General features: G+C 47.4%; 1 protein-coding gene across 2 annotated transcripts in view; it reads left to right on the top strand.

The window, feature by feature from the left end:
* Nucleotides 1-17,010, top strand: part of SEL1L3 (SEL1L family member 3) — a 40,915-nt gene extending 23,905 nt beyond the window's left edge. For both annotated transcript variants that reach the window (XM_060278937.2, XM_035113502.3), the window contains exons 13-24: nucleotides 908-1,048; nucleotides 2,293-2,355; nucleotides 2,720-2,896; nucleotides 3,170-3,297; nucleotides 4,638-4,721; nucleotides 7,739-7,829; nucleotides 7,932-8,016; nucleotides 8,273-8,382; nucleotides 9,196-9,323; nucleotides 11,441-11,543; nucleotides 11,625-11,697; nucleotides 15,741-17,010. In XM_060278937.2, the coding sequence (XP_060134920.1) occupies nucleotides 908-1,048; nucleotides 2,293-2,355; nucleotides 2,720-2,896; nucleotides 3,170-3,297; nucleotides 4,638-4,721; nucleotides 7,739-7,829; nucleotides 7,932-8,016; nucleotides 8,273-8,382; nucleotides 9,196-9,323; nucleotides 11,441-11,543; nucleotides 11,625-11,697; nucleotides 15,741-15,907 (1,350 nt within the window). In that variant the 3' untranslated portion in view covers nucleotides 15,908-17,010. The remainder of the gene's footprint in view (nucleotides 1-907; nucleotides 1,049-2,292; nucleotides 2,356-2,719; nucleotides 2,897-3,169; nucleotides 3,298-4,637; nucleotides 4,722-7,738; nucleotides 7,830-7,931; nucleotides 8,017-8,272; nucleotides 8,383-9,195; nucleotides 9,324-11,440; nucleotides 11,544-11,624; nucleotides 11,698-15,740) is intronic.
* Nucleotides 17,011-25,108: the final 8,098 nt, after the last annotated feature.

The raw sequence follows: 25,108 nt of genomic DNA, 5'->3' as shown, positions 1-25,108 counted from the left end.
ATCCCCCCCATTGGCGGGAGGAGCGCGGGCCAAGGGGGGAGCTTGGCGCCCTCCCGCCTGTGGAGCGGATGCTTTGAGCTCCTCAGCGGCGGCGGCTGCAGCGAGCGAGCGGCGGCGGTGGCAGCGCCCATAGCTGAAGGCTTCAGCTGCGGGCGCTGCCGCCGCTTGCTCGCTGCAGCCGCTGGGGAGCTCACAGCGTCCCCTCCGTTTTGGCTCGTGCTGCTCCCGCCTGTGGAGGGGATGCTGGGGACTCCTCGGCAAGTGAGCGGGTGGGCGGCGGCGGCAGCGGCGGCAGCGCCCATAGCTGAAGGCTTCGGCTGCGGGTGCTTGCCGCCACGACCGCCGCCACTCGCTGCAGCCGCCGCCGCTGGGGAGCTCTCGATGTCCCCTCCATAGGCGGGAGGAGCGCGAGCGTGCGCCTTGGGAGGGCAGCAGTGGCGCGGGGTTTTTGCAGGGCAGGCTCGGCAGCACCCCCTCCATTTTCGCACCCTAGGCAATGGGCTAGTCCGCCTAAATGGATGCACCGGGCCTGGCTAGTAAACCTGAACAATCGTCCTTTGTCTAGAAACTGAACTGAAGGGCAACTTCTTCTCACTTGGCTAAAATCAAGGTTGGGGCATGCAAAGCCGGGTGCTCAGCCCACAACAGCTGGCAGGGATGCACGGTCCCTCGCTGTATTCCAAATCACACCGAAGGGGAATCAGATATGCACAGTTCCCACCACCGCAAGATAATGTGATTAGCCTGTCGAAACAGCCCTCTCCTCATTTGACTGTTTAGCTGTATTTTTAGATTACTATAAGCACCTCCCTTGGACTTATGAAAACTTGCATATATTTGTGAAAGCCTGGAACGGATCTTGACAGCACACACCTGAGATTTACGATCACCTTTCCTTTTGTTTCAGCAACGTTTAGGACAGATGCTTTTCTGGGGCCAGCAAGGAGTGGGGAAAAACACCCGAGCAGCTGTCGAGTGGTATGCAAAGGGTGCCTTGGAGACAGGAGACCTTGTATCTCTGTATGATTATTCCATCGTGTTATTCAAGGTAAAATAGAGAAATGCTACTTTTGTTATAGGAAAATGTGACAGCATTTCAGAGAAGCATTCTTTGCAAACCTTACATAATCAAAATAAACATTCCAGTGTAAAATGAGTGATTTCCACCACCAACCCAGCAATCCAGCTGAGACCCTTGATTTATTTCTTCTGTATATCTTGCCCATAAATACCACATTTGGGCAAGTAGCCTTCCCCCGGTACCCGCCCACTCCCCACCACAAGGTGGTGCTATCTGCCCCCATCCCCTTGAAAAGTGCATAGAGCTGGGATGTGGGTGGCGCTGTGGTCTAAACCACTGAGCCTCTTGGGCTAGCCGATCAGAATGTTGGCGGTTCAAATCCCTGCGACGGAGTGGGCTCCCTTTGCTCTGTCCCAGCTCCTGCCAACCTAGCAACTCGAAAGCACACCAGTGCAAGTAGATAAATAGGTACCGCTGTGGTGGAAAGGTAAACGGCATTTCTGTGCGCTCTGGTGTCCGTCACGGTGTTCCGTTGTGCCAGAAGCGCTTTAGTCATGCTGGCCACACAACCCGGAAAGCTGTCTGTGGACAAATGCTGGCTCCCTCGGCCTGAAAGCGAGATGAGCGCCACAACCCTATGGTTGCCTTTGACGGGACTTAACCATCCAGGGGTCCTTTACCTTTTACCTTGAGCAATGCTGGAAATGGTCATTTCAGGAACAAGTCTCTGCCCGCCTTATTCTGCAACTTCTCTGCAGTCTCCGTTAGCAAGCCTTTCACTGCTTTGCCATCAAATGTCCTGACTTCTTCCTTAGCCAGTTTCCTGATTTATTTAAACAATGCTTTTATTACTTTTCTTAATCCTCACCCGCCCCTTTTTTTGCATCTTGTATTGGGTGCATTTTTGCTCTCCCTGTTTGGGCAAGACTTCCATTTAACAGAACGTGCCTCTGTGTACCCATTGGCACACATTAATATCCAGGTCCTTTACCTTTAACCTTTACCTTTTACACATTAATATCCATGTGGGATGAGGAGTTTGCATTTGTCAATTGGATACGAGGTTTTTGACATTCCACGATCATAAAAGATATATGGGTGCTTTGAGGAGGAAGAAAGTCCATTTTTTGCTAGGATACCAAATAATCATGGGGGAATCCTGCACATTTGAAAGTTACATCTGCATTTTTGTCCCTTTAAGCTAATGTGGCTTTTCAGCGAGCAGGAATAGGAAAGGCTTTGTATAATCCTGACTTTTGTCATTGCTTTAGGGTCAAGGTGTGAAAAAGAACAGAACACTTGCTTTACATCTGATGAAGAAAGCGGCGTCCAAGGTAAGGTCTACAAAAAACAGCTTCTATAGGGGAATTTCCACTGTCCAGCACTGTCTTTTGCCTGATGGAGCGTCCTCTTGCCCCACGACAGCCCCACAAGGGCCGCCACTGAATAAATTTGCAAAAATTAAGTTCCACCCCATAAAATGACACACTCTGATTGTGTCACGTCCTCTTTCTGCAGGATTGATTTGATTCCTTGACAGTTGGCTGGGAATGTAGGAGATGTCCCTGGGGGTTTCATCTGAGAGCAGCCTGTCTTTCCATTAGGTGTTGGGTCCTCAAGCAAAAGAAATCAGGGACTGAAACACTCTCAGCCTGAAAGATCTTAAGATTTCCCCCTTTGCTCCCTTTCTACCTGCAGGGACTGCCTCAAGCAGTGAATGGCCTGGGTTGGTATTATCATAACTTCAAAAGAGACTATGCGAAAGCGGCCCGATACTGGTTAAAAGCTGAAGCTATGGGCAATCCCGATGCATCCTTCAACCTTGGAGTGTTATATTTAGATGGAGCTTATCCAGGAATAACTGGGAGAAATAAAGTGAGTGTAAATAGTTTGTTTATTTACCTTCTGGTGATATTCCAGCACGGATAAGTATTAAACAACATTTTTCTCTTTGGATTCTCAAAATTTTAATAGAGAGGTGGCCATTTCACATGGCGACCAGTAGACAAATGGTAGCTAATAACTTCTGTTTCATTTTTTTAAAAAAACAACAACTTGCATTTTCCCTTATGCACACGTTATTGACATTATAGAAAGATGAAACAAGCAAAAGTTTTATTTTTCTACTGCTTTCCCCCCACTTTGCAGACTGTTGCTGCTGACTATTTCTTTAAAGCGGCAGAAAGTGGTCACATGGAAGGCACATTGCGATGTTCGCAATATTATATTACAGGAAACTTAGTGAGCTTCCCCAGGGATCCTGAAAAGGCCGTAATGTAAGTAGTGCTAAGAAATGCATTGAGAACCAAAAAAAAAATCAAATTTCTTAAACCAGGAATCATTGTGACTGCAAAAAAATATGGTTGTGTGTTAAGGTCACCAAAACTGCCTAGAAATAAATTCACACATGACTCAAATTTTAGTTTGAGATTTGGCATAATTTTGGCCACAACTTTATTGATTACAGGCTGATTGGTTTGCTTAGGCATTGGTTCAGACTATCTGAACCTGTCCCAGACTATCCAGGACAGGAACAGAACTGACAACTGCCAGTTGCAGAGGTCAGTCAAGGTAAGCACCCCGGGAGATCGATTGGGATGGGTGCAGATCCCTAAGATCACACCCAGAATGCTCCCAGGGGCTCCTGCGCGGCCCTTTCAGGGGTCGGACAAATGCATGGCGAGTCCCTGGATCCCTCTAATGGAATACCTACGCAGCAACCATTGGAGGGACAGGTCACAGCCACGCCTCGTCCCCTCCTCACACATTAACCAGTGCCTAACTGCAAACCTTACAAAGTTGTGACGATTTGCTAACATGGTAGGCAAAACCCAAAAGGCACCAGCCAATCAGCCAAGTGGGGGAAATTGCTACTGGGCCCCTGCCCCAAAAGCGGATGACCCACAACGGTATAGCAAGGTCAACACGGACCCAAAATATAGGGAGGGTGGGAGGGTGATCCGGTGGACGAAGAGAAACAGAGGAATCTCAACGCAACATATATCTGTCCCTCGGAAGCAATTTCTGCAACCCGATTGGCCGGAACAAGTCCCATGCTTGCGAGGGACCAATCGGGTAGCTGTGGCAATCCACACTTACCCACCCCAGCAACAGAGAGTCAGTTGTGGTTACCTCACCGCAACACGTGCTCTCTGGGAGGAGAACCCGATTTTCAGTGACCTTGACGTTCCAAACCTATACATCTTTCTTTCTTTCTTTTTCATACCCTGTTCATTGTGTCACTTTTTGGGCTGAGGGGATTTGCATTTCTGAAGCTTAAATTGCACATTTCATGGAGGGAGGGAGCCCTGAGTCTTACATTGGCAGCCCTCCTTCCTTTCTCTTCTCCTCCAAGAAGGTCCCCATCTCATCCCAACTTGGAGGTACACAATGGAGTTGAGGACCATTCACAAACTCCTTCACAATGCTGCCAGGTGTCCGCCATTGCAGAGATGGGCAAGAAATCAAGGGGCTAGGAGAACATGAGAGACAGCATGTTGGGAAGCAGGAGATTCTCCTAGAGTTCATTGATTTGGGTTGAGGTGTGTGCAGCCATTTGCCTGCCACAAAGGTGGCTGCAGACTTCGAGTGCTAATGTTTCTGTTTTTGTTTTCAGCTGGGCAAAATATGTGGCAGAAAAGAATGGCTATTTAGGCCACGTCATTCAAAAAGCTCTCAACGCTTATTTGGAATTGTCTTGGTAGGTCTGGTGGTACTTTTTCTGTATGTATAAATAATAAATTTATTATTATTACTATATGCAAGAGGTGCGTTAACCGAGAAAGCGAAATAACGCAATGACTGCAAAAGACAAATGCAATTCAGAATGGGAATTCTATACTTCTAGGCTGTGAAATGGCCACCTAATAGTAGCTAAATTAGAACAATTGACTGATTTATCCTTTTCCTAACACTGCACTCCCAACAGATGTATCAGCACAAAGGTCAAATCATTAGCTCAATATGAAAAACTCAGGGACTAACTAGTTGAGACATTTGTAACCTATTATTAGATCTTCAGTCTCTTAAGTTCTGGCAAACAGCCATAGGTAAGGGAGGGCATATATAAGTTTCTTGTAATGTGGCAAATAGCCACTCTGGGTGAGTGACCTTTATTTGGAAAACTGTGTGTGGTGGTGGGGCTGTAGTGTAGCCCCGATTAGAATCCAGAAGCAACTACCCTTGGGGGGCAGTGCTATTTGCTAAAATTTAAAGAAATGTGAAATCAGATCTCCACCATTTCCTCTAGTTCTGCCTGCAGCATAACCTAAACGATTCAGTCCTCAAAGCAGAAAAACCTAATGAACCCTCCAAATAAAGGTAAAGGTAAAGGACCCCTGCGTAAAGGACGTGGGTGGCGCTGTGGTCTAAACCACTGAGACTTGGGCTTGCCGATCGGAAGGTTGGTGGTTCGAATCCCCACGACGGGGTGAGCTCCCGTTGCTCGGTCCCAGCTCCTGCCAACCTAGCAGTTTGAAAGCACGTCAAAGTGCAAGTAGATAAATAGGTACCACTGCGGCGGGAAGGTAAATGGCGTTTCCATGCGCTGCTCTGGTTTCGCCAGAAGCGGCTTAGTCATGCTGGCCACATGACCCGGAAAAACTGTCTGCAGACAAAGGTCGGCTCCCTCGGCCAGTAAAGCGAGATGAGTGCCGCAACCCCAGAGTTGTTCGCAACTGGACTTAACTGGCAGGGGTCCTTTACCTTTACCTTTAAAGGAACCCTGGAAGGTTAAGTCCAGTCAAAGGTGATTGTGGGGTTGTGGCACTTATCTTGCTTTCAGGCCGGCATTTGTCCACAGACAGCTTTCGGGGTCATGTGGCCAGCATGACTAAACCACTTCTGGTGCAACAGAACACCATGATGGAAACCAGAGTGCACAGGAACACCGTTTACCTTGCCGCCCCAGCAGTACCTATTTATCTACTTGCACTGGTGTGCTTTCAGTCTGCTAGGTTGGCAAGAGCTGGGATAAAGCAATGGGAGCTCACTCCGTCATGGGGATTCAAACTGCCAACCTTCTGATCAGCAAGCCCAAGAGGCTCAGTGGTTTAGACCACAGCACCACCCATATAGCACAAATATAATAATAATAAACACTATCACAGACAACTTTCTGCCCTTTAATGATAGTCTGGATTTAGTGTATCTCAATCCACATGCAGAACTCCCAAAGCATTTTCTGGCTACAGTTTGATGAAACTCTACATGTAAAGGATCCACGTGAAAGCTGGGAGGCAGATTGCCAAAGTTTAAACCAGCTGCTCATCCTTATCCTTCACTTTAAAGTTTTGACCAGTAGATGTAGCTGTTGATTCGGAGTGCCGACCTTTCTTTCCCAGCTCTGTGTAAAAGCCACAACCTATTTCAGATTGGAGGGAAGCACCAATGGAATCTTCTTTTCAAGATCTATTAGCATCTCTGCAGGCAGGGAGAGTTTTCATGACATAGTCCTAGCCATGACCATGGGCTGAGGTCAGGGTGGGAGCACAAGCAGCTATTTACAGTTTGCTTTCTGAAGATTAATTCAGCTACATTTCGCATCATGTGTCATTTTTCCGGAACTCTTAGGGCCTAACTAGACATAATAGGAGTGGACTCATGTATCTGAATTGTATAATCCTCAAATTTACATGAAGCGGAGTAAAGTATAACTCGTCCCTGCTTTCAGCTTTTTCAGCCAGTCTTTTCTTTCTCAGTGGAACTCTGAGACCAGAGGTAACCTCTACTGGGCAAAATATTAGGATAGAATAAGAGAACTGTAGAACTGGAGGGGACCCCAAAGATGTGGCAATGCAGGAATCTCAATATGTGTTCCCCATCCAGTTTGGAAACCATACTGGACCACTTCAAAAGTTCCCCACCTCGTATTAGTTCTTCATGAGCTGAATTGAACTATGCCAATGTCATCTCTAATTTTGTCCTTAATTTAAACCCATTGTCTTCTCGGAACCCTGCCTTCTCTTCCAAGCAAGGCCTGTGCTCCGCAGATGATTCTGTGGAATGTTTTAACCTTTCAGGTATGAAGTTCACTAGGTGACCTTGGTCTAGTCACTGTCTCTCTGCCTAACCTACCTCACAGGGATGTTGCGATGTGGAAATGAAGAGCGAGTATGGCTGCCTTGAGGTTCTCGGGCCTTATTGTTACCCTGTGAATGGAGAATGTGCCCTAAAACATACTCAAGAATCTTTTGCTGTGGCACATTCCAGGAGGAATATCAGTACTGCTGAACAATCTGTCTCTATTCTTCCTTCTTCTTCTTCTTCTTCTTCTTCTTCTTCTTCTTCTTCTTCTTCTTCTTCTTCTTCTTCTTCTTCTTCTTCTTCTTCTTCTTCTTCTTCTTCTTCTTCTTCTTCTTCTTCTCTGATTGCCAAGTAAGATTGTCTTCCATAAAAACTGTCTTAACAGTGAGTCTGCAAGTGACTGTGGAGGCCAATTCTGGATCCACACATCCTTCCACAGTGGGGACATTGGTTTCCAGGTGGGAGTTGATCACGGTGTGGATTTGCCAAGCATGCCTTCCTCTTAGCACATTTCTCCCTTGTGTCCTGAGTTTGAGCGTGGTAAAGGCTGTTCTCCAATGGGAGCACTCGCGGGCCAGTGTTTCCCAGTTATCGGTGTTCTGCCTCTGTTTGAAAACCACTGTGCCAAACTATTTCTGAAGTTTCCTTGTGTTCACTTTGCAATTTCTCTTTCTCACACCCCTTGGGTTTCAGGCACGAAGCCCTGCTTTATTACATTCTGTCTGCAGAGACTGGAATCGAGGTGTCACAGACAAACCTGGCCCATCTCTGCGAAGAGAGGCCAGTAAGTATATGTGATTCCACACCCTCTTCTTGTTTTAAATCCTTAAACATTTTCCTGGAAGCATACTGAGTCATTCTTTCTCTCTCACATCCTGTATTCTAGAATATGACAGAAAGATACATGGATGTTGACTGCATTTGGAGATATTACAACTTCTCGGTTTCTCAGAAAAATGCTCCCTCATTTGGTACGTATAGAAAACCCGTTACAGGTAAAGTTGTTCGTGTGCTTTTGAGTGTTGCAAAATGACCATTTTGTTCTGGTAGGGACTTTATCTTCTTTCCATCTCTGGGCGCAAAACGACTACCTTCTGGCTTGTTTGCAATCAATCAAAGATCATTGCAAAAGATCATTGATCAGGACCACTGGAATTTGTCATAGCCTGAGCTGCGAAGGAGGGAATCACTTGCAAAAGTCTTTAATGCAGCTGCTTCTTTCCACAGCTTATCTGAAGGTGGGAGATTTCTACTACTATGGATATCGGAATCAGTCCAGAAATTTGGCTATCTCAGTACAGATGTATGCACAAGCTGCCTTGTATGGAGATGCGCAGGTAGGTTCTGAATGATCAGCAGGGAACCTGAGGTCTTTTCTGAAGACTCTTGAGATCTGCAGTGTCCCACACATCCCTGTCACGTTCAGGGCCGTCTTTAGCACATGCAGCGTTGGGTTCAAATAAATGCCCAGCACCCCCAATTTTTGGGGGGGGCAGGCCAAAGCTGTTGGCCTTTTTTTAAAGGGAGGCAGGTTAAAAATAAAAGAGGAATGTAAATGGGTAGATTTGATGGTAATTGCAGCCAGACAGGTTATAGCAAGTAAGTGGGAAAACACAGAAAAATTTGAGGTGAACCAATGGAGGGAAAAATTAAATAATATTATAATTTTAGAATATTTAACGGTGAAGATAGGTGGAAAATTGGGGGGGGCGGGGAAGCATGCCTCTGGACTGGAGCTTTAGCACTCCATCATTCGTCCACCTGTTTCTTACAGGTTGTAATTTATGAATTGACAAGGGAGCTTCCTGCTCCAGGGCTGCATTCAGGGCCGGCTCTAGGGGTAGGCTGGGTGGCGCAGGGCGCCGGGTCGGCAGGGGGGCGCTGCACGGTGAAGCCGTGCGGAAACCACGCTGCGCCCGCCCACCAGCCGCAGGAAGAAATGGGGCGGGCGGGGGCGCCGGAGCAATCCGCGCACCACTGCGCCAGGGCACCTGACCCGCTTAAGACGGCCCTGGCTGCATTATCTGTCTCGGTGAATTCTTCTCTGGCTCCTTGTCCCCTTTAAAAGCAAAAACGCCCAACGCCTTTTGCCACAGAGCCGTGGAGTTCTATTTGTTTGACTGGAAAGGCCTTCATTTTGCACATTGCAGGGGTTCTTTAATTTGGCTGTTCTCCTGGAAGAAGGTTATTCCATCCCTCATCACATTTTGGATCATTTAGGAATTGACAGGACCATCAACTCCAGTAATGCAACCGTACTCCAGGAGCTTTATGAAAGGTGAGGCTGTTCTTTGTCCATCATTGCACGGTCCTTAAAACGTTAAGAGCAGGTTTTTATTTAGCACGGTGTGAAATATGAAGCAACAGATATAATAACAAGGTGCCATAAAACTGGCAACAACGTTAAAATGCCTAAGATGGTGGTCTTCGAAATGTATTCTAGGGGACCCTGGGTTCTGTCGGAAGCATACCAAGATTTCCTCAAAGAGAAGATCGGAAACGGCAAATCCTTTCCTGAAAGACAGCTCTCTGCCTGCCACTATTTTCTCCATGAGTTGCAGGAGAAGCTTTGAGCACCCTCAGAATGGGCCCGTGCTCATTGTGAACTGATCGTGTTCCCTGGACTCCTTTGCAACACATGGAGTTCCTCTGGCAAGCAAATCCTGGGGAAAATATTTTCCTGAAGGTAGAAAGCTTGAGAGTCCCTGGTCTTGGGGGATGGAAAAGTTATCGCAAGCTACCAAGAAAAGCAAAACAGGATGGCTTGTTGGGCCGCAGTACTCTTCCAAAAGAACGCTAGGCCTATTCAAGTGTTCTCCTGTGTCTGCTGGCCCTTCCTCCTTGAGATCTACACATAACAACAACAACAACAACAACAACATAATTTTTAAACCCCGCCCATCTGGGGGGCTCCCAACAGAATATTAAAAACACGATAAAACTTCACACATTAAAAACTTCCCTAAACAGGGTTGCCTTCAGATGTCTTCTAAAAGTCAGATAGTTGTTTATTTCTTTAACATCTGCTGAGATGGTAGGGTGGGTGCCACTACCAAGAAGGTCCTCTGCCTGGTTCCCTGTAACTTCACTTCTTGCAGTGAGGGAACTGCCAGAAGGTCCTCAGCGCTGGATCTCAGTGGATCCAGGCGGAACGATGGGGGTGGAGATGCTCCTTCAGGCATACTGAGCCGAGGCCGTTTAGGGCTTTAAAGGTCAGCACCAACACTTTGGTGCTCGTAAATGTACTGGGAGCCAATGTAGGTCTTTCAGGACTGGTGTTATATGGCATCGGTGGCCACTCTCAGTCACCAGTCTAGCTGCTGCATTCTGAATTAGTTGTAGTTTCTGGGTCACCTTCAAAGGTAGCCCCATGTAGAACGCATTGCAGTAGTCCAAGCGGGAGATAACCAGAGAATGCACCACTCTGGCAAGACAGTCTGCGGGCAGGTAGGGTCTCAGCCTGCGTACCAGATGGAGCTAGTAGACAGCTGCCCTGGACACAGAATTTACCTGCGCATTCATGGACAGCAGTGAGTCCAAAATGACTCCCAGGCTGCGCACCTGCTCCTTCAGGGGCACAGTTACCCCATTCAGGACCAGGGAGTTCTCCACTTTGAGAAGGCCTGAAGAGGAAAACCTTCTCTGTGCACATCTTCATCCTCCTGCTGGCCTTGGACTCAGAGTATGGATTTTGCCATGTTCTAAATCACGAGGAGAACCTACATGTACAGAAAAAGGCTTCACTCTTCAGAGTTTCCCTTCTAACACATGGATGACAGCATCTCTGGGGCCTGTGGACACGGTCCCACTCTCTATCACCTCATGACTGTAATTACCCAGATGAGAATGCCTGAAGGAGGCTCTGAGGCCACCACTGGGAAGACCTCTCTCCAAAACATCACAAGATCCAAAACTTCCCCACAAGCCTAGGAAGCATGCTTGCTCAAAATTTAGTGCCAAGAAGCTGAATTTGACATCAAAGGATTGCAGCCTTTAAGTTCTAGATGGTTCTAGATGGTTGAGAAGGGAAGCAGACCTGTTCCATCAGCTCTGCTGAGAAATCAGCTGCCTTTTGACTGTTCCTCAATTGTCATGGGAGCTGCAGCCATTCCCTCAAGCTACCTGAACTGCTGGGCATAATTTTAATCAGAGTAACTCAACTACAGTAATAAATGAGAGCACGTCATAAGGTGGTGATGGAAAACCATATGATGGGCTCTTTGATGTGGAAGGAAAGCCTGTTTCCTATCACTGATGGCCCCAGTTAAGACTCAAGCCTTCTATCTGCCTGGCTATATCCCTTCATCTGCATAGTCCTTGTCAGCTCTTGCGACAGGCTGCTGAGAGCCATATTTTTTTATTTGACATTGATGTCTTTCTTACTGTTGTCTGTAGGTGTTGGAGCTATAGCAACCAAGAATCAATTAGTCCATGCACGTTAGCTTTGCTTTATTTCCACCTGCGTGTTTTCTGGAAGACAACTTTGCATTCTAGTCTGGTGCGTACAACTCCACTGTTCTTTGAGTAAATGCCTGGCATTTTGCGCTCTAACTAATACAAGCTTCTGAATTCCTTGCAGATTTACTTCCTGGGCTCCTTGTTTGTCTCTGCATTGGCCGTATTTGTCATACAGTGTTTCCGGGCTCTGTTGGGTAAGTATCCTTGATAGAAAAAGGAATCAAACTAGATTTTTAAAGACTACTGAAGGCAAACAGGTGGAAAAGCCTGGTTTGCTTTTTCACTACAGAGGGGAAAGAATTGAGATCGGACGCCAGCTTAAATAATAAAAGCATGGAGTGAAAATGTAGCCTTGCACAGTTCTGATTTTATTCACATTTTATTTTTATTTATTTCATTTTGACCCACATTTTGATTGATTTATTTCATTTGGTCCACACCTTGTGAACCAGCAGCTCTTTAAAAAGGGACCACGTATAGCCTAGCCCGATACCACCAGTCGCTAGAGCCCTCCCTTTTTCAGTGTATTGCTTATATAAATTCTGGAATTTCTCATGGAGTAATAGGAGGAATATGAGCAATGCTGAGGTTCTGCATCTGTGTTTCCTGAACTGAGGCACAGGGTTTGTTGCTTCATTTTGTTTCCCATGATTATACTGTGTAAGAATAAGAATTGACCTTATTCCTCAAAAGCGCAGAACCACTTCTCCCTTCAAAAAAGACTGCCCACTTTCTTTTTTCCGTTCTTTTTATTATTATTTTCCCGTTCTTTTTATTATTATTACTAGCTGTCCCGGCCACGCATTGCTGTGGCTTGGTCCCCCTTCAGAGTCCCCTCACCTTCAGAGTTCCCGTGTGTGGTGTCATCTTCCTTCCACGTGCCTGCACCCATCACCCCAACGGCTCTATCTGCCCCCCTCGCAAACCCCTGCGGCCTGGCCGGTTCCCCCGCATTGGTGTTGTTTTCCTAGCTATCATAATTTGTGCAGCTGTCAATAAATTTGTGAGCAAGTCCTTCATAGCCTGTGAACCTTTGTGAACCACCCCATCATAAATTAATAATAATTAATAATAATGCTACCTCTGGACTTTTGGTCAGCTTTAACCCAGTGATTTCCGTTATCTCCTTAAACACCCTTTGCCAGAAAAAACTGTGCATCTTTCCACCCCCATCACATGTGAACATAATTCCCGGTTTCCTGGCATCCCCTCCCAAAATAACACCAAATATTCCTTGTTTATTTGATGTAATGTGACTAGTGTTAAATACCACCTCCAAACTAATTTATAATAATTTTCTTTTATTATAAGAATAAAAGAAAATTATTATAAGAATAAAAGAAATCAACCCACTTTCATCTGTTGGGATAGTGCGAGAGAGAAGGACTTCCACAATCATTTCTTCTCCTTTCACTGATACAAGTATGACACAGCTAGCTTTTGGGGGGATACTGCACTTCCTGTTCCCTCACCCAAATCCTGGAAAGGGAGGCGGGTGTTGCCAGTGTGGGTGGATGTAAAGATTTTGTCCCATCTTATTTGCAACCGGTATTTAACCTTTATTTTAAACTTGTGGCTCAGTTGCTCTCGAGCGTGAGAAAGCCAAATAAAGCTGGTTTAAACCTGTTTCTAGTCAGTATTCAACCAAAGCATTCCACTAGATTAAAAAAGAAAGGATTGTTGGTAGAATATTAACAAGACAAGATAGCAGGAAGAGGCAATTTTCTTTACAATACTCATGTTTTTCACGTGATGGAATTGATGGATGATTAGCCATGTGAGTTGATTATTTTATAGTGGAAGCTTAAGGTTATCTACAATTCAGATCAATCCAATCTCAAGGATGGTATTGAAATGTCATGCAGAAAGCAGAAATTAGCATCAAGTCCACCCGCGATTCCCGCATGCTCAGCATAAGAGCTCAAAACCTCACCTGCAATTTAATGCACACCTTGCTGTGCAGAGTTTAATGACTTCTACAATAGGGATGGGGATGGCAAATCCCAGATTAATCCAGGAAAGGAAAATTATTTTGCAATAAGAGGTGAAGAAGCATCAGTCCCCGAAAGAGGTGAGAGTTTGCAAGAATTAATAAGATTTGAGTTAAAGTGTTTAGGCAGCAAGTGAGTGATCTGAAATATGTAACCGTGTTCCGATAGGTGTTTTGACCACAGTAGTAAATCTGGGGGACAATGAAAGTGTGTACCTCATTTTTGCAGACCACTTAAACCACAATCCGACATGTTAAGTGCACTTTAGTTATTTATTTTAACAGGAGTAACAACTTAATTCTCATTCCATAGCTTTCAGTGGTTTGTGTTTAGCATTTGCTAGATTTTGCCATTAGTATAAGCTTTCATTACTCTAATGGGCAAAGGAGGCAAAGTATGTTAGTGAAGGAAGGGAATTTGGAGAAATTGGTACAGTGGTACCTCAACTTATGAACGACTTGACGACCGAATTTTTCGACTTAAACATCCAGGGGAAAACCGCAGTGGTTTTAGATAGGGATTTTCCGACTTACAAATTTTTAGATAGGGCTGCTTCGACTTACAAATTTTTCCATTTTCAAAGCATTCCTATGGGAAATCATGTTTCCAATGGCGTTTTTCAACTTATGAATTTTTCGACTTACAAAGGTGCCTTCGGAACGGATTAAATTCGTAAGTCGAGGCACCACTGTATTTGTTTTGAACTGCTTTTAATATTGTCGTTTCCACTGGCTGTGGTATTGCTATGAGAAAAAAACTGCTCCTTTCCCCTTATGGGGTACCCAAGAGCCCATATAGAGTCCTTTTGTAGGTTCTCTACCGGTAAGAGAAAACAACAGAGGCCAACCAGAGAATATTGAGAAGCAAAGCAGCTAGTAAGCCTGATCTTTATTAAAGCTGTTGTAACATGGTGCTCCCCCCCCCAAACACACACACAGGAGGGGTGGGAGGGACCCCGAGCCATGCGCGCAGGCCCTTATATAGACATTTTAAATTGCCCGCTCTGGAGTCCAAGACCACCCCCAGAAACATCATACATACATCACAGAAGGGGTGTGTCCCAAGACCACACCCTTAATACACCAGAGAAGGGGCGGAGACCTGGGCGTATTGTTTCTTCCTGTCTGCCAGGTTACCTGATTGGATTACCTGGGCATCTTGGCCACATCTTGGCTACTCAATTCCTGAATCCAGGTCACAGGCTCACACCCGATTCACATCTAAAATGTGCTCTTAAGACAGGATTTGTGAAAGAGACAATGGGGAGATTTCCCATTTCCTTTCACCTTGCAGGGAAATATTTGAGGTCATTTTGGGAGGCAGAAAATGGTTTCAGGACTTTTCTGTGGGTTTCATATTTGTATGTGTTTGCTTGGTACATTTATGAACATTATATATATATATATATATATATATATATATATATATATATATATATATATATGACCTTAAAATTCTTATAACAGTATGAAATTGGATAAATAATAACAATGATACCACACAGAGGTTTTTGAACACTGCCTAGAGACTTTTGAAATACTGTGGTTTAGAAATGATTCTAAGTAAATGATAAACCATAACGGGAACTGAATTGACCATCAGATTTAAATCAAAAGAAGTCACCATAAGAAATATTTGAATAGGAATCCAGAAGTTAAAAAGGGCAAAGTACACTTGACAGTTCTGCTATGCAAGGTACTCTTTAAGAAACGGATGCTATGCTAGGGCTCTTCCAGGCCATCTGCATATGGAATGTGGGTTCTGTGTGTGAATCTCCCTGCTGAATTCGGTTCCATATTCATAAAAGGGTGTCATCAGGATCTGGAGCTGTGTAAGTAGTCCTCCTTGTTGGAGAGGTGGTCTAAACCACTGAGCCCCTTGGGCTTGCCGATCAGAAGGTCGGTGGTTCAAATCCCTGCGACAGAGTGAGCTCCCGTTGCTCTATCCCAGCTCCTCCCAACCTAGCACTTCAAAAGCACACCAATGCAAACTGGTAGTGCTGCGGCAGGAAGGTAAACAGCGTTTCCATGCGCTCTGGTTTCCGTCACGGTGCCCCATTGCGCCAGAAGTGGTTTAGTCCTGCTGACCACATGACCCGAAAAGCTGTCTGTGGACAAACGCCGGCTCCCTCGGCCTGAAAGCGAGATGAGCTCCGCGACCCAATAGTTACACCACCCGAGTGATAGTGGGCATGCTAATCTATAACACTACTTTAATCTGCTGTATTATATTGTGTGTTCCAACAGTTGTTCATCGCCGGATATCACAAGTGCCCGAAGAGGCTCCAGCTGAACTCTCTTCCACAGAAGAAAATACTAGGGAGACAGGATCAACAGAGCACAGAGAAGCTACTGTGTCAAATAATTCAGAGGAGCATGTCTTAAATCCTCAGCAGCCCTGCTCCAGCAGCTGAGGCATGCATTTTCTCAAAAAGTGACATGCTGGTGTCTTCAGGAGACGGAAACCTCCCCTTTCTATGCCATATGCCCCCCCTTTTGCAACTTGGTGGGTGCTCTCACCATGGGAGTAGGCTATGCTGTTGTTGTAGCACTTCCTTTCTTGAGCTTGAAACAGCCTTGAAGGTTTCACCCAAAATTTGGCTAGGAAGGGGGCAGTTTGATTCAAGGAGGAAGGACCTTCAGATCTAGTGTCCTGTGGAACTTGAGGTAATTTATTTTAAAATTCAGAAATAGTGTGAACTAGAACATAATCGGTCCTATTGTATTATCGGGAAAGGTATTTTTCTGCTCCTTTAAAATTAATCAGGGTTTCATTTTCAGTTTGGAGAATTGATAGACCTGGTTTGGGGAAGAAGGACTTGTCTTAATCAGTCGTAGTGTGTGCTCCGAAATCATTTTTGCCTTGGTGGGATAAGACTCCCAAATGTCATTTCAAAGACAGTATCTAGGAATAGATACTGGAATGAACAAAGACATAGGATTCTTATCTCATTATACATGATCAAGCTTTCCTTAGCACCTCAGCCCTTGCTTTCCCCCCCCCCGCAAGACTAATTGCAGTCGTTAACAGTCGTTAACAGTCATCAACAGGTTTACCACTCCTATCAGCCCATCACCCATTCCCATCACCCCCCACCCTCTGAATATACATAAGGGTCTGGTGGCTTCTGTTTCAGTGTATCTGATGAAGTGTGCATGCACACAAAAGCTCATACAAAAATAAAAACTTAGTTGGTCTTTAAGGTGCTACTGAAGGAATTTTTTTATTTTGTTTCGACTCAGACCAACACGGCTACCTACCTGTAACTAGAAATAGTCTGTTCACCTTAAATGTATGTATGTATGTATGTATGTATGTATGTATGTATGTATGTATGTATGTCAAGGCCACTGGTATTTCAGCACTGAAGAGGTATCTGAGCTTAGAAAAGCTGCTTCTGATATTGCTGTACCTTATAGAGTTGTTTAAACAATTATGAAGATAATTTATGGGCAACATGTTGAAACTTTTCGAAAGCACAAATTAAATCTACACATTAGTTTCATTCATACGCAATATTGCTGTACAGTGGAACCTCTGTTTATGAACATCTCAGTTTATGAATTTTCGGTTTACGAACGCCGCGGACCCATCTGGAGCGGATTAATTCACTTTCCATTACTTTCAATGGGAAAGTTCGCTTCAGTTTATGAACGCTTCAGTTTATGAACAGACTTCCAGAACCAATTACACCCATACTTCGGGTTAAGTACGCTTCAGGTTGAGTACTCCGCGGACCCGTCTGGAACGGATTAATCCACTTTCCATTACTTTCCATGGGAAAGTTCACTTCAGTTTATGAACGCTTCAGTTTATGAACAGACTTCCAGAACCAATTACACCCATACTTCGGGTTAAGTACGCTTCAGGTTGAGTACTCCGCGGACCCGTCTGGAATGGATTAATCCACATTCCATTACTTTCAATGGGAAAGTTCGCTTCAGTTTATGAACGCTTCAGTTTATGAACAGACTTCCGGAACCAATTGTGTTCATAAACCGAGGTACCACTGTACACAGCTTAAGTGGCTTCTGGCTGTGAAGTGGTTTACGAATCTGGATAGCTCAATTGGTTAGAGCATGGTGTTGTGAATGCCAAGGTTGCAGGTTCAATCCCCCTGTGGGACGGCTTCGTATTCCTGCATTGCAGAAGGTTGGACTCCTTAGGGTCCCTTACAACTCTACAATTCCATTATTATAGTGCTTGTTGCCTTTGCCTGCAACGTATAAACTAGTACACAGATGGGAATGATCACAAGTGAACCATGGTAATGTCTAGTAAGAGCAGAGATGAGGGCCTGACCATTAAAACAGCCAACTAAGCTTCCATTTTACTGTGCCTGTTATGTTCCCACGTGGCACCTTGCATATTATTATCAAATATTGTTTCCACTGAAAATATACAAAATGCAAGTGTGATGCCTCTGAGTCTTTTAAGGACAAACCGACATGTGAAACGGAAATGATATTGGTCGTAGAAATTGCCATAATAAACGCTAGCAGATGTTTTGACGCCATCGTGACGACAATGGGGATATCAAATTGTAGATATTAGAGATGAAAAATGCCGTGCCAGCAGTTTATTGATTGGACTAAAGCAATAAAAAAAAGATGATAGTAAGATAAACACATCAAACGTTTAACTTAAGTGCCCCATAAATGAAAGGTGTTCTGCAATGCACAAACGAAGCACATTATTTATTTCTTCTCACAGTTTGGTTCAGGCATGCACTGATATTCCCATGCCCACCTTTCTTTCACCAACTTCTTTGGGCATTTTCCCAACGTCTTACAGACTTTTGGAGTGCCTCCTCATCTCCCACACCCAATGACCTGCTCAATTCTGCCAGAAAGGGAAGGAGAGAGATAGCAGTCTTCGTTGCTCCACTTGTCATAGCTTGCCACTCCTGACGCACCAGTTCAATAAGTGAGAAGGATGGGGAGGACCAAGGCTCATTGGAGCGGGTTTAATTTCAAATTGAATCAACTTGGAAATGAGATGCTTTCATCTATTTTTTGGGGGGGAAAGCTCAATTTATTTCTGAATGAATCTAATGGTGGCAAATGAAATGCTCACAATTTGAACTCCATACTGGTCCTCTCAAACTTTTACCACATTGAAATGATTATATATTCTTAAAATTTTAATAGATATACCTCCATATCTATTATCCATCTACTATGGATTCCTAGGTAAAGCAGGTCAATTGGTATAAACTGTATTTATTTTCTTGAGCTCCATGATCACTGCAGATGGTGACAGCAGTCACAAAATTAAAAGACAGCTGCTTCTTGGGAGAAAAGCGATGACAAACCTAGTTGTTGTTGTTTAGTCGTTTAGTCGTGTCCGACTCTTCGTGACCCCATGGACCATAGCACGCCAGGCACTCCTGTCTTGCACTGCCTCCCGCAGTTTGGTCAAACTCATGTTCGTAGCTTCGAGAACACTGTCCAACCATCTCGTCCTCTGTCGTCCCCTTCTCCTAGTGCCCTCCATCTTTCCCAACATCAGGGTCTTTTCCAAGGATTCTTCTCTTCTCATGAGGTGGCCAAAGTATTGGAGCCTCAGCTTCACGATCTGTCCTTCCAGGGAGCACTCAGGGCTGATTTCCTTAAGAATGGATAGGTTTGATCTTCTAGCAGTCCATGGGACTCTCAAGAGTCTCCTCCAGCACCATAATTCAAAAGCATCAATTCTTCGACGATCAGCCTTCTTTATGGTCCAGCTCTCACTTCCATACATCACTACTGGGAAAACCATAGCTTTAACTATACGGACTGTTATGTACTGAGCTGAATCCTAGAACAATAGGATTCAGAATCAGCAGGAGCTACCCAATCCAACTCCAGGTGGAAGTGAATCCGCAACCTGATTGGCCTGCTGGAGCAGCCAATCAGGCGGCTGGCAGAAGTGAATCTGCTACCTGATTGGCCTGTAGGAGCAGCCAATCAGGCTGCAGGCAGAAGTCAATCCACAATATAATTGGCCCACAGGTGTAGCCCTGAAGTAGCCAATCACGCAAGGCCCATTGTGTAAATAATGTATATAAGCAGATGGTTTTGGGAAAAGCGGGATTCGTCTTCTCTTCTTCTCCTTGATGAATATGAGCTGAATAAAGAGCATGAAATTCACTCTCGACTCCGAGTATATTTCACCCCCTCCCCTCTAAGTTCCAGTCCTGCCCGGGAAGTTGCATTCGTAGTCCCCAAGGTCTGCTGGCCGCCTCCGTGCGCGTTGTGGCCTGGGGTGTTCCTTGGTCAGGGGTTCTGGTTCTGGCTCGTGTTCCGAGGCTGCTGGCTGTGCCGGGGCTGTCTGGTCTGGCGCCACTGAACCACTAGGTTGTGACTCTGGTTCCGGTGTCCTTCCAGCCTCGGGGCGCCCCTCTGTGCCTACTGCTTCTGCTTCCCCTGCCCACCCCTCTCGCTCTACAGGCCTCACTGCCCTGCTGTCCCCTTGGGACCCCTCTGTCCCACTCTCCTCCCGGGTTCCTCCTGGGAATCGTCGCCGTAGCTGGTCGCAGTGGCGGCGCCAACATTGCCCCCCTTCCGTTAGTACCTCGTACGACACGGGACCGGTCACCTTGGTGACTGTGGCGGGTACCCATGCTGGGCCTGCCCCAAAATTCTTTGCATACACTGGGTCCTGGGCCACAAATGTCCGGGGGTTCCTGCCTTTCCCCACCACTACCTCATCCTGAGCTCTGTCGGGGTGAAGTCGGTCCAGTCTAGTTGCAAGGCGCCGGCCCATGAGTAGTTCAGCTGGGCTCCGGCCCGTCGTTGTGCTTGGGGTGCTGTGCTGTGCTAGAAGAAATGCGGCAAGGCGGTATTCCCAGTCCCCTTGTGTTATGCGGCGGAGGCTGTCCTTGGTGGTCCGCACCATGCGCTCCGCTTGGCCATTGGTGGCAGGGTGGAATGGTGCTGAGCGGATGTGGCGGATGGCGTTCTGCGCTGTGAAGGTCTGGAACTCCTCTGACGTGAATGCGGTTCCATTGTCCGAGACGAGGGTGTCAGGGAGCCCGTGGGTTGCAAACAGCTTACGTAGTACCCGGATGGCTGCCGCCGTAGAAGTGGACGGTACCAGTGCGACCTCCAGCCATTTGGTGTAGGAATCCACCACTATGAAGAATGTTTTTCCCTGGAAGGGGCCAGCGAAGTCCACGTGCAAGCGTGACCATGGATGTCGGGCGGACTCCCAGGGCTGGACTGGGGCCCTTGGGGGATCCGGGCGGGATTCTTGGCAGGTCTGGCAGTGTTGGACCCAGGCCTCTATCTCTCTGTCAATCCCCGGCCACCACACATAACTCCTGGCAAGGGCCTTCATCCTCACTACCCCTGGGTGTGTCTCGTGTAGGGCTGTGAGGACCCTTTTGCGGAGGGGCTGGGGAACAACAACCCTGCTTCCCCATAACAGGCACCCCTTGTGGGCCGACAGTTCATGTTTGCGGTTTGTGTAGCCAGCGAATTCTGGCCCGGGGCTGCTGCTGGGCCATCCTCGCCACACCCAGTCCAGGACCCGGGAGATGACCCTATCTTTTGTGGAATGGTGCGCAACTTCTTGTGCCTGAATGGGTCGGTCGGGAAGCAGCTCCAGGGTCATAACCTCTTGCGCAGGCGCTGGGTCGGGGCCTGTTTCTGGTAGTGGTAGCCTGCTGAGTGCGTCTGCGTGGCCCATCGCCTTCCCAGGGCGGTGGATTAGTGCATACTGGTAGCCGGCAAGGAAAATTGACCACCTGAGGACACGTGGAGACAACACTTGGGGGGTCTGCTTCTCGGGGGCAAACAGGCCAAGCAACGGCTTGTGGTCAGTCACTATGGTAAAGGGCCGCCCGTACAAGAAATCATGGAATTTTTTTACGCCCTTCACGATTGCCAGACCCTCCTTGTCAATCTGTGAGTAGTTTCGTTCGGCTGCAGCAAGCGTCTGGGAGAAGTATGCCACCGGCACCTCTCTTCCATCCGGGAGTTGGTGTCCCAGGACAGCGCCGATGCCATAGGGAGAGGCGTCGCATGCCAGCACCACTGGCAGCCTCTCGTCGAAGTGTGCCAAGACCGAGTTCGAGACGAGCAAGTCCTTGACTGCCTGGAATGCGGCCCTTTGTCGCTGGCCCCACACCCAAGGGGCCCTTTTATCTAGGAGTCTGTGTAGGGGCTCCGCTACCGCTGCCTTATGGGGAAGGAAGGCATGGTAAAAGTTCAATAGTCCCAAGAATGACTGAAGTTCGGGCTTGTTCTTGGGCGCTGGGGCCTCACAAATGGCCCGTACCTTGTCACCGGTTGGATGGACCCCTTCTGCGTCCACCTTAAATCCCAGAAAGTCCACCTGCGGCACTCCCAGTAAACACTTTTCCCGCTTCACCTTGAGGCCCGCCGTCTGGAAACGGTGCAGGACGGAACGGAGGCGGTCCTCAAATTCCTCTGGTGTGGGCCCGGCGATCAGTACATCATCGAAGAAGGGGGTGACGCCAGGAATCCCTTTAAGGAGAGAGTCCATTAGATTCTGGAATATGCCTGGTGCCACGCTAACGCCAAATTGCAGCCGCTTTACTCTGAATGCCCCTCTGTGCGTCACAATCGTCTGAGCCTCTGCTGTGGCTTCGTCCACAGGCAACTGTTGATACGCTTGGGCCAAGTCCAGTTTGCCAAAGATTTTTGACCCAGCCAGGGTGGCGAGGACATGGCTGACCACTGGCACTGGGTATGCATGGGCCGTGAGAGCCTTGTTTATGGTGCATTTGTAGTCTGCACAGATGCGGACCGAACCGTTAGGCTTGACGGGTGTGACAATTGGAGTTTCCCAGGGGGCGTTGGGCACCGGCTCCAGCACTCCTTGCTCCACGAGCCGGTCCAATTCCTCGTCTATGCGGGGTTTCAGGGCGAACGGGACCCGGCGGGCCTTGTGCCTGATGGGTCGTACAGCGGGGTCTAGCTGTAGGGCAATGGGGGGTCCTGTATATCGTCCCAATGCCCCATCGAAAACCCCTGGAAACTCTTTGCATATGGCGTCCACGTCCACTTGTAAGCTAGTGCGGTTCACCCCGGTAACGGCTAGCCCCAGAGGTCCAAACCATGCCAGTCCCAGTAAGCTAACGTAGGGGCCCTTAACTACCAGCAAGTCCAATTGTTGCTTTCGCCCTCGATATTGCACCCTGAAGGTCCCCACCCCCATTGTAGGGACCTTACGTTTCTGGAAGTCCCGGAGGGTGAATGGGGCCGGCCTTAGTTTGGGACCCCCATTAGGGCACAGTTCCCTTAATGTTCGGGCCGAGATTATGGATAGAGTTGAACCCGTGTCCAGCTCCATGCGGCATGGGGCTCCCTCTATCTGTACCTCTATATAAATTTTCTCTGTGCTGGGATGGGGCAACTGGAATACCTGGTAGTCCGTGATCTCCGTCGAGTTGCCTTGGTGCATGGTGCCGTGTGACCTGGGGCTCCTGGGTCGGTCATCTGATGCTTGTCGACGGGTGAGTCGAGCCCGACACACCCGGGCGATGTGTCCCAATTTTCTGCACTGCCTGCACTCTGCGTTGCGGAAACGACAGGTCCTCCTCTCGTGGTTCTCCCCGCAGCTTGCACAGTTCCCTCCTTCTCGTCGAGGCTGCTGTGGTGTGTGTGCTGCTTGAGTGCGCCGCTGTACTCGGTGTACTTCCTCCCTGTCAGATTCGGATTCGTCGGTGAGGTCTTCGTGGTAGACCCTCGGTTGGGATGGCGGGGCCGGTCGTGCCTCTTGCGTTGACCTCTCGGCGGCTTCGGTTGCCAGGGCTTCCTCCAGAGCAATCTGGAACGTGAGGTCTTTTTTGGTGTAGAGGCGTCGTTGCAACATCTCGTCCCTCAGGCCACCGACGAGGCGGTCACGAAGCATGTTCTCCAACTCTGAGAAGTTGCATAACCGGGCGGCTTGGCGGAGGGAGGTCACAAACCCAGTTATGGTTTCCCCCGGGGCTTGCCGCTTTGCGTAGAAGGCATTTCGGCAAGCTACCACCGAGGGCTGTGGTGAAAAGTGCTCCTTCAGCCGTTCCATTATTGTTTTGTAAGAGACGGTAGCGACATCTCTAGGTGCAAGGAGAGCCCGGGCGATTTCAAACGTCTCCTCTCCACAGACGCTGAAGAATGTCGCCCTCTTCATGGCATCGTTGGTGACTTCTTTCGCTTGCAGGAGGAAGTTGAAACGGGCGGCGTACCCTTCCCAGTCTCCTGATGCTGGTTTGAATGGCGAGAAGCTGCTGTCGGTTGCCATTCTGGGTTCCTTGTGTCCTGGAGCTGAAGCCTGGATGCACGGTGCGATGCAGCGGTGCAGCAGGTGGCGGTGCTGCGGTGCAGTGCGTGGTGGCGGTCAGCTCAGCAGGATCCCACCTTCGTCGCCAGTGAAATATACTCGGAGTCGAGAGTGAATTTCATGCTCTTTATTCAGCTCATATTCATCAAGGAGAAGAAGAGAAGACGAATCCCGCTTTTCCCAAAACCATCTGCTTATATACATTATTTACACAATGGGCCTTGCGTGATTGGCTACTTCAGGGCTACACCTGTGGGCCAATTATATTGTGGATTGACTTCTGCCTGCAGCCTGATTGGCTGCTCCTACAGGCCAATCAGGTAGCAGATTCACTTCTGCCAGCCGCCTGATTGGCTGCTCCAGCAGGCCAATCAGGTTGCGGATTCACTTCCACCTGGAGTTGGATTGGGTAGCTCCTGCTGATTCTGAATCCTATTGTTCTAGGATTCAGCTCAGTACATAACACGGACCTTTGTCGGCAAAGTGATGTCTCTGCTTTTTAAGATGCTGTCTAGGTTTGTCATTGCTTTTCTCCCAAGAAGCAGGCGTCTTTTAATTTCGTGACTGCTGTCACCATCTGCAGTGATCAAGGAGCCCAAGAAAGTAAAATCTCTCACTGCCTCCATTTCTTCCCCTTCTATTTGCCAGGAGGTGATGGGACCAGTGGCCATGATCTTGGTTTTTTTGATGTTGAGCTTCAGACCATATTTTGCGCTCTCCTCTTTCACCCTCATTAAAAGGTTCTTTAATTCCTCCTCGCTTTCTGCCATCAAGGTTGTGTCATCTGCATATCTGAGGTTGTTGATATTTCTTCCGGCAATTTTAATTCCGGCTTGGGATTCATCTAGTCCAGCCTTTCGCATGATGAATTCTGCATATAAGTTAAATAAGCAGGGAGACAATATACAACCTTGTCGTACTCCTTTCCCAATTTTGAACCAATCAGTTGTTCCATATCCAGTTCTAACTGTAGCTTCTTGTCCCACATAGAGATTTCTCAGGAGACAGATGAGGTGATCAGGCACTCCCATTTCTTTAAGAACTTGCCATAGTTTGCTGTGGTCGACACAGTCAAAGGCTTTTGCATAGTCAATGAAGCAGAAGTAGACGTTTTTCTGGAACTCTCTAGCTTTCTCCATAATCCAGCGCATGTTTGCTATTTGGTCTCTGGTTCCTCTGCCCTTTCGAAATCCAGCTTGCACTTCTGGGAGTTCTCGGTCCACATACTGCCTAAGCCTGCCTTGTAGAATTTTAAGCATAACCTTGCTAGCGTGTGAAATGAGCGCAATTGTGCGGTAGTTGGAGCATTCTTTGGCACTGCCCTTCTTTGGAATTGGGA

Source organism: Zootoca vivipara, chromosome Z1 (genome assembly GCF_965207765.1).
Source record: "Zootoca vivipara chromosome Z1, rZooViv2.hap1.1, whole genome shotgun sequence".
NCBI classification, from domain to species: domain Eukaryota; kingdom Metazoa; phylum Chordata; class Lepidosauria; order Squamata; family Lacertidae; genus Zootoca; species Zootoca vivipara.
The sequence above is the reverse complement of the archived record's forward strand: the minus strand, read 5'-3'. Positions and strand labels throughout refer to the sequence as shown.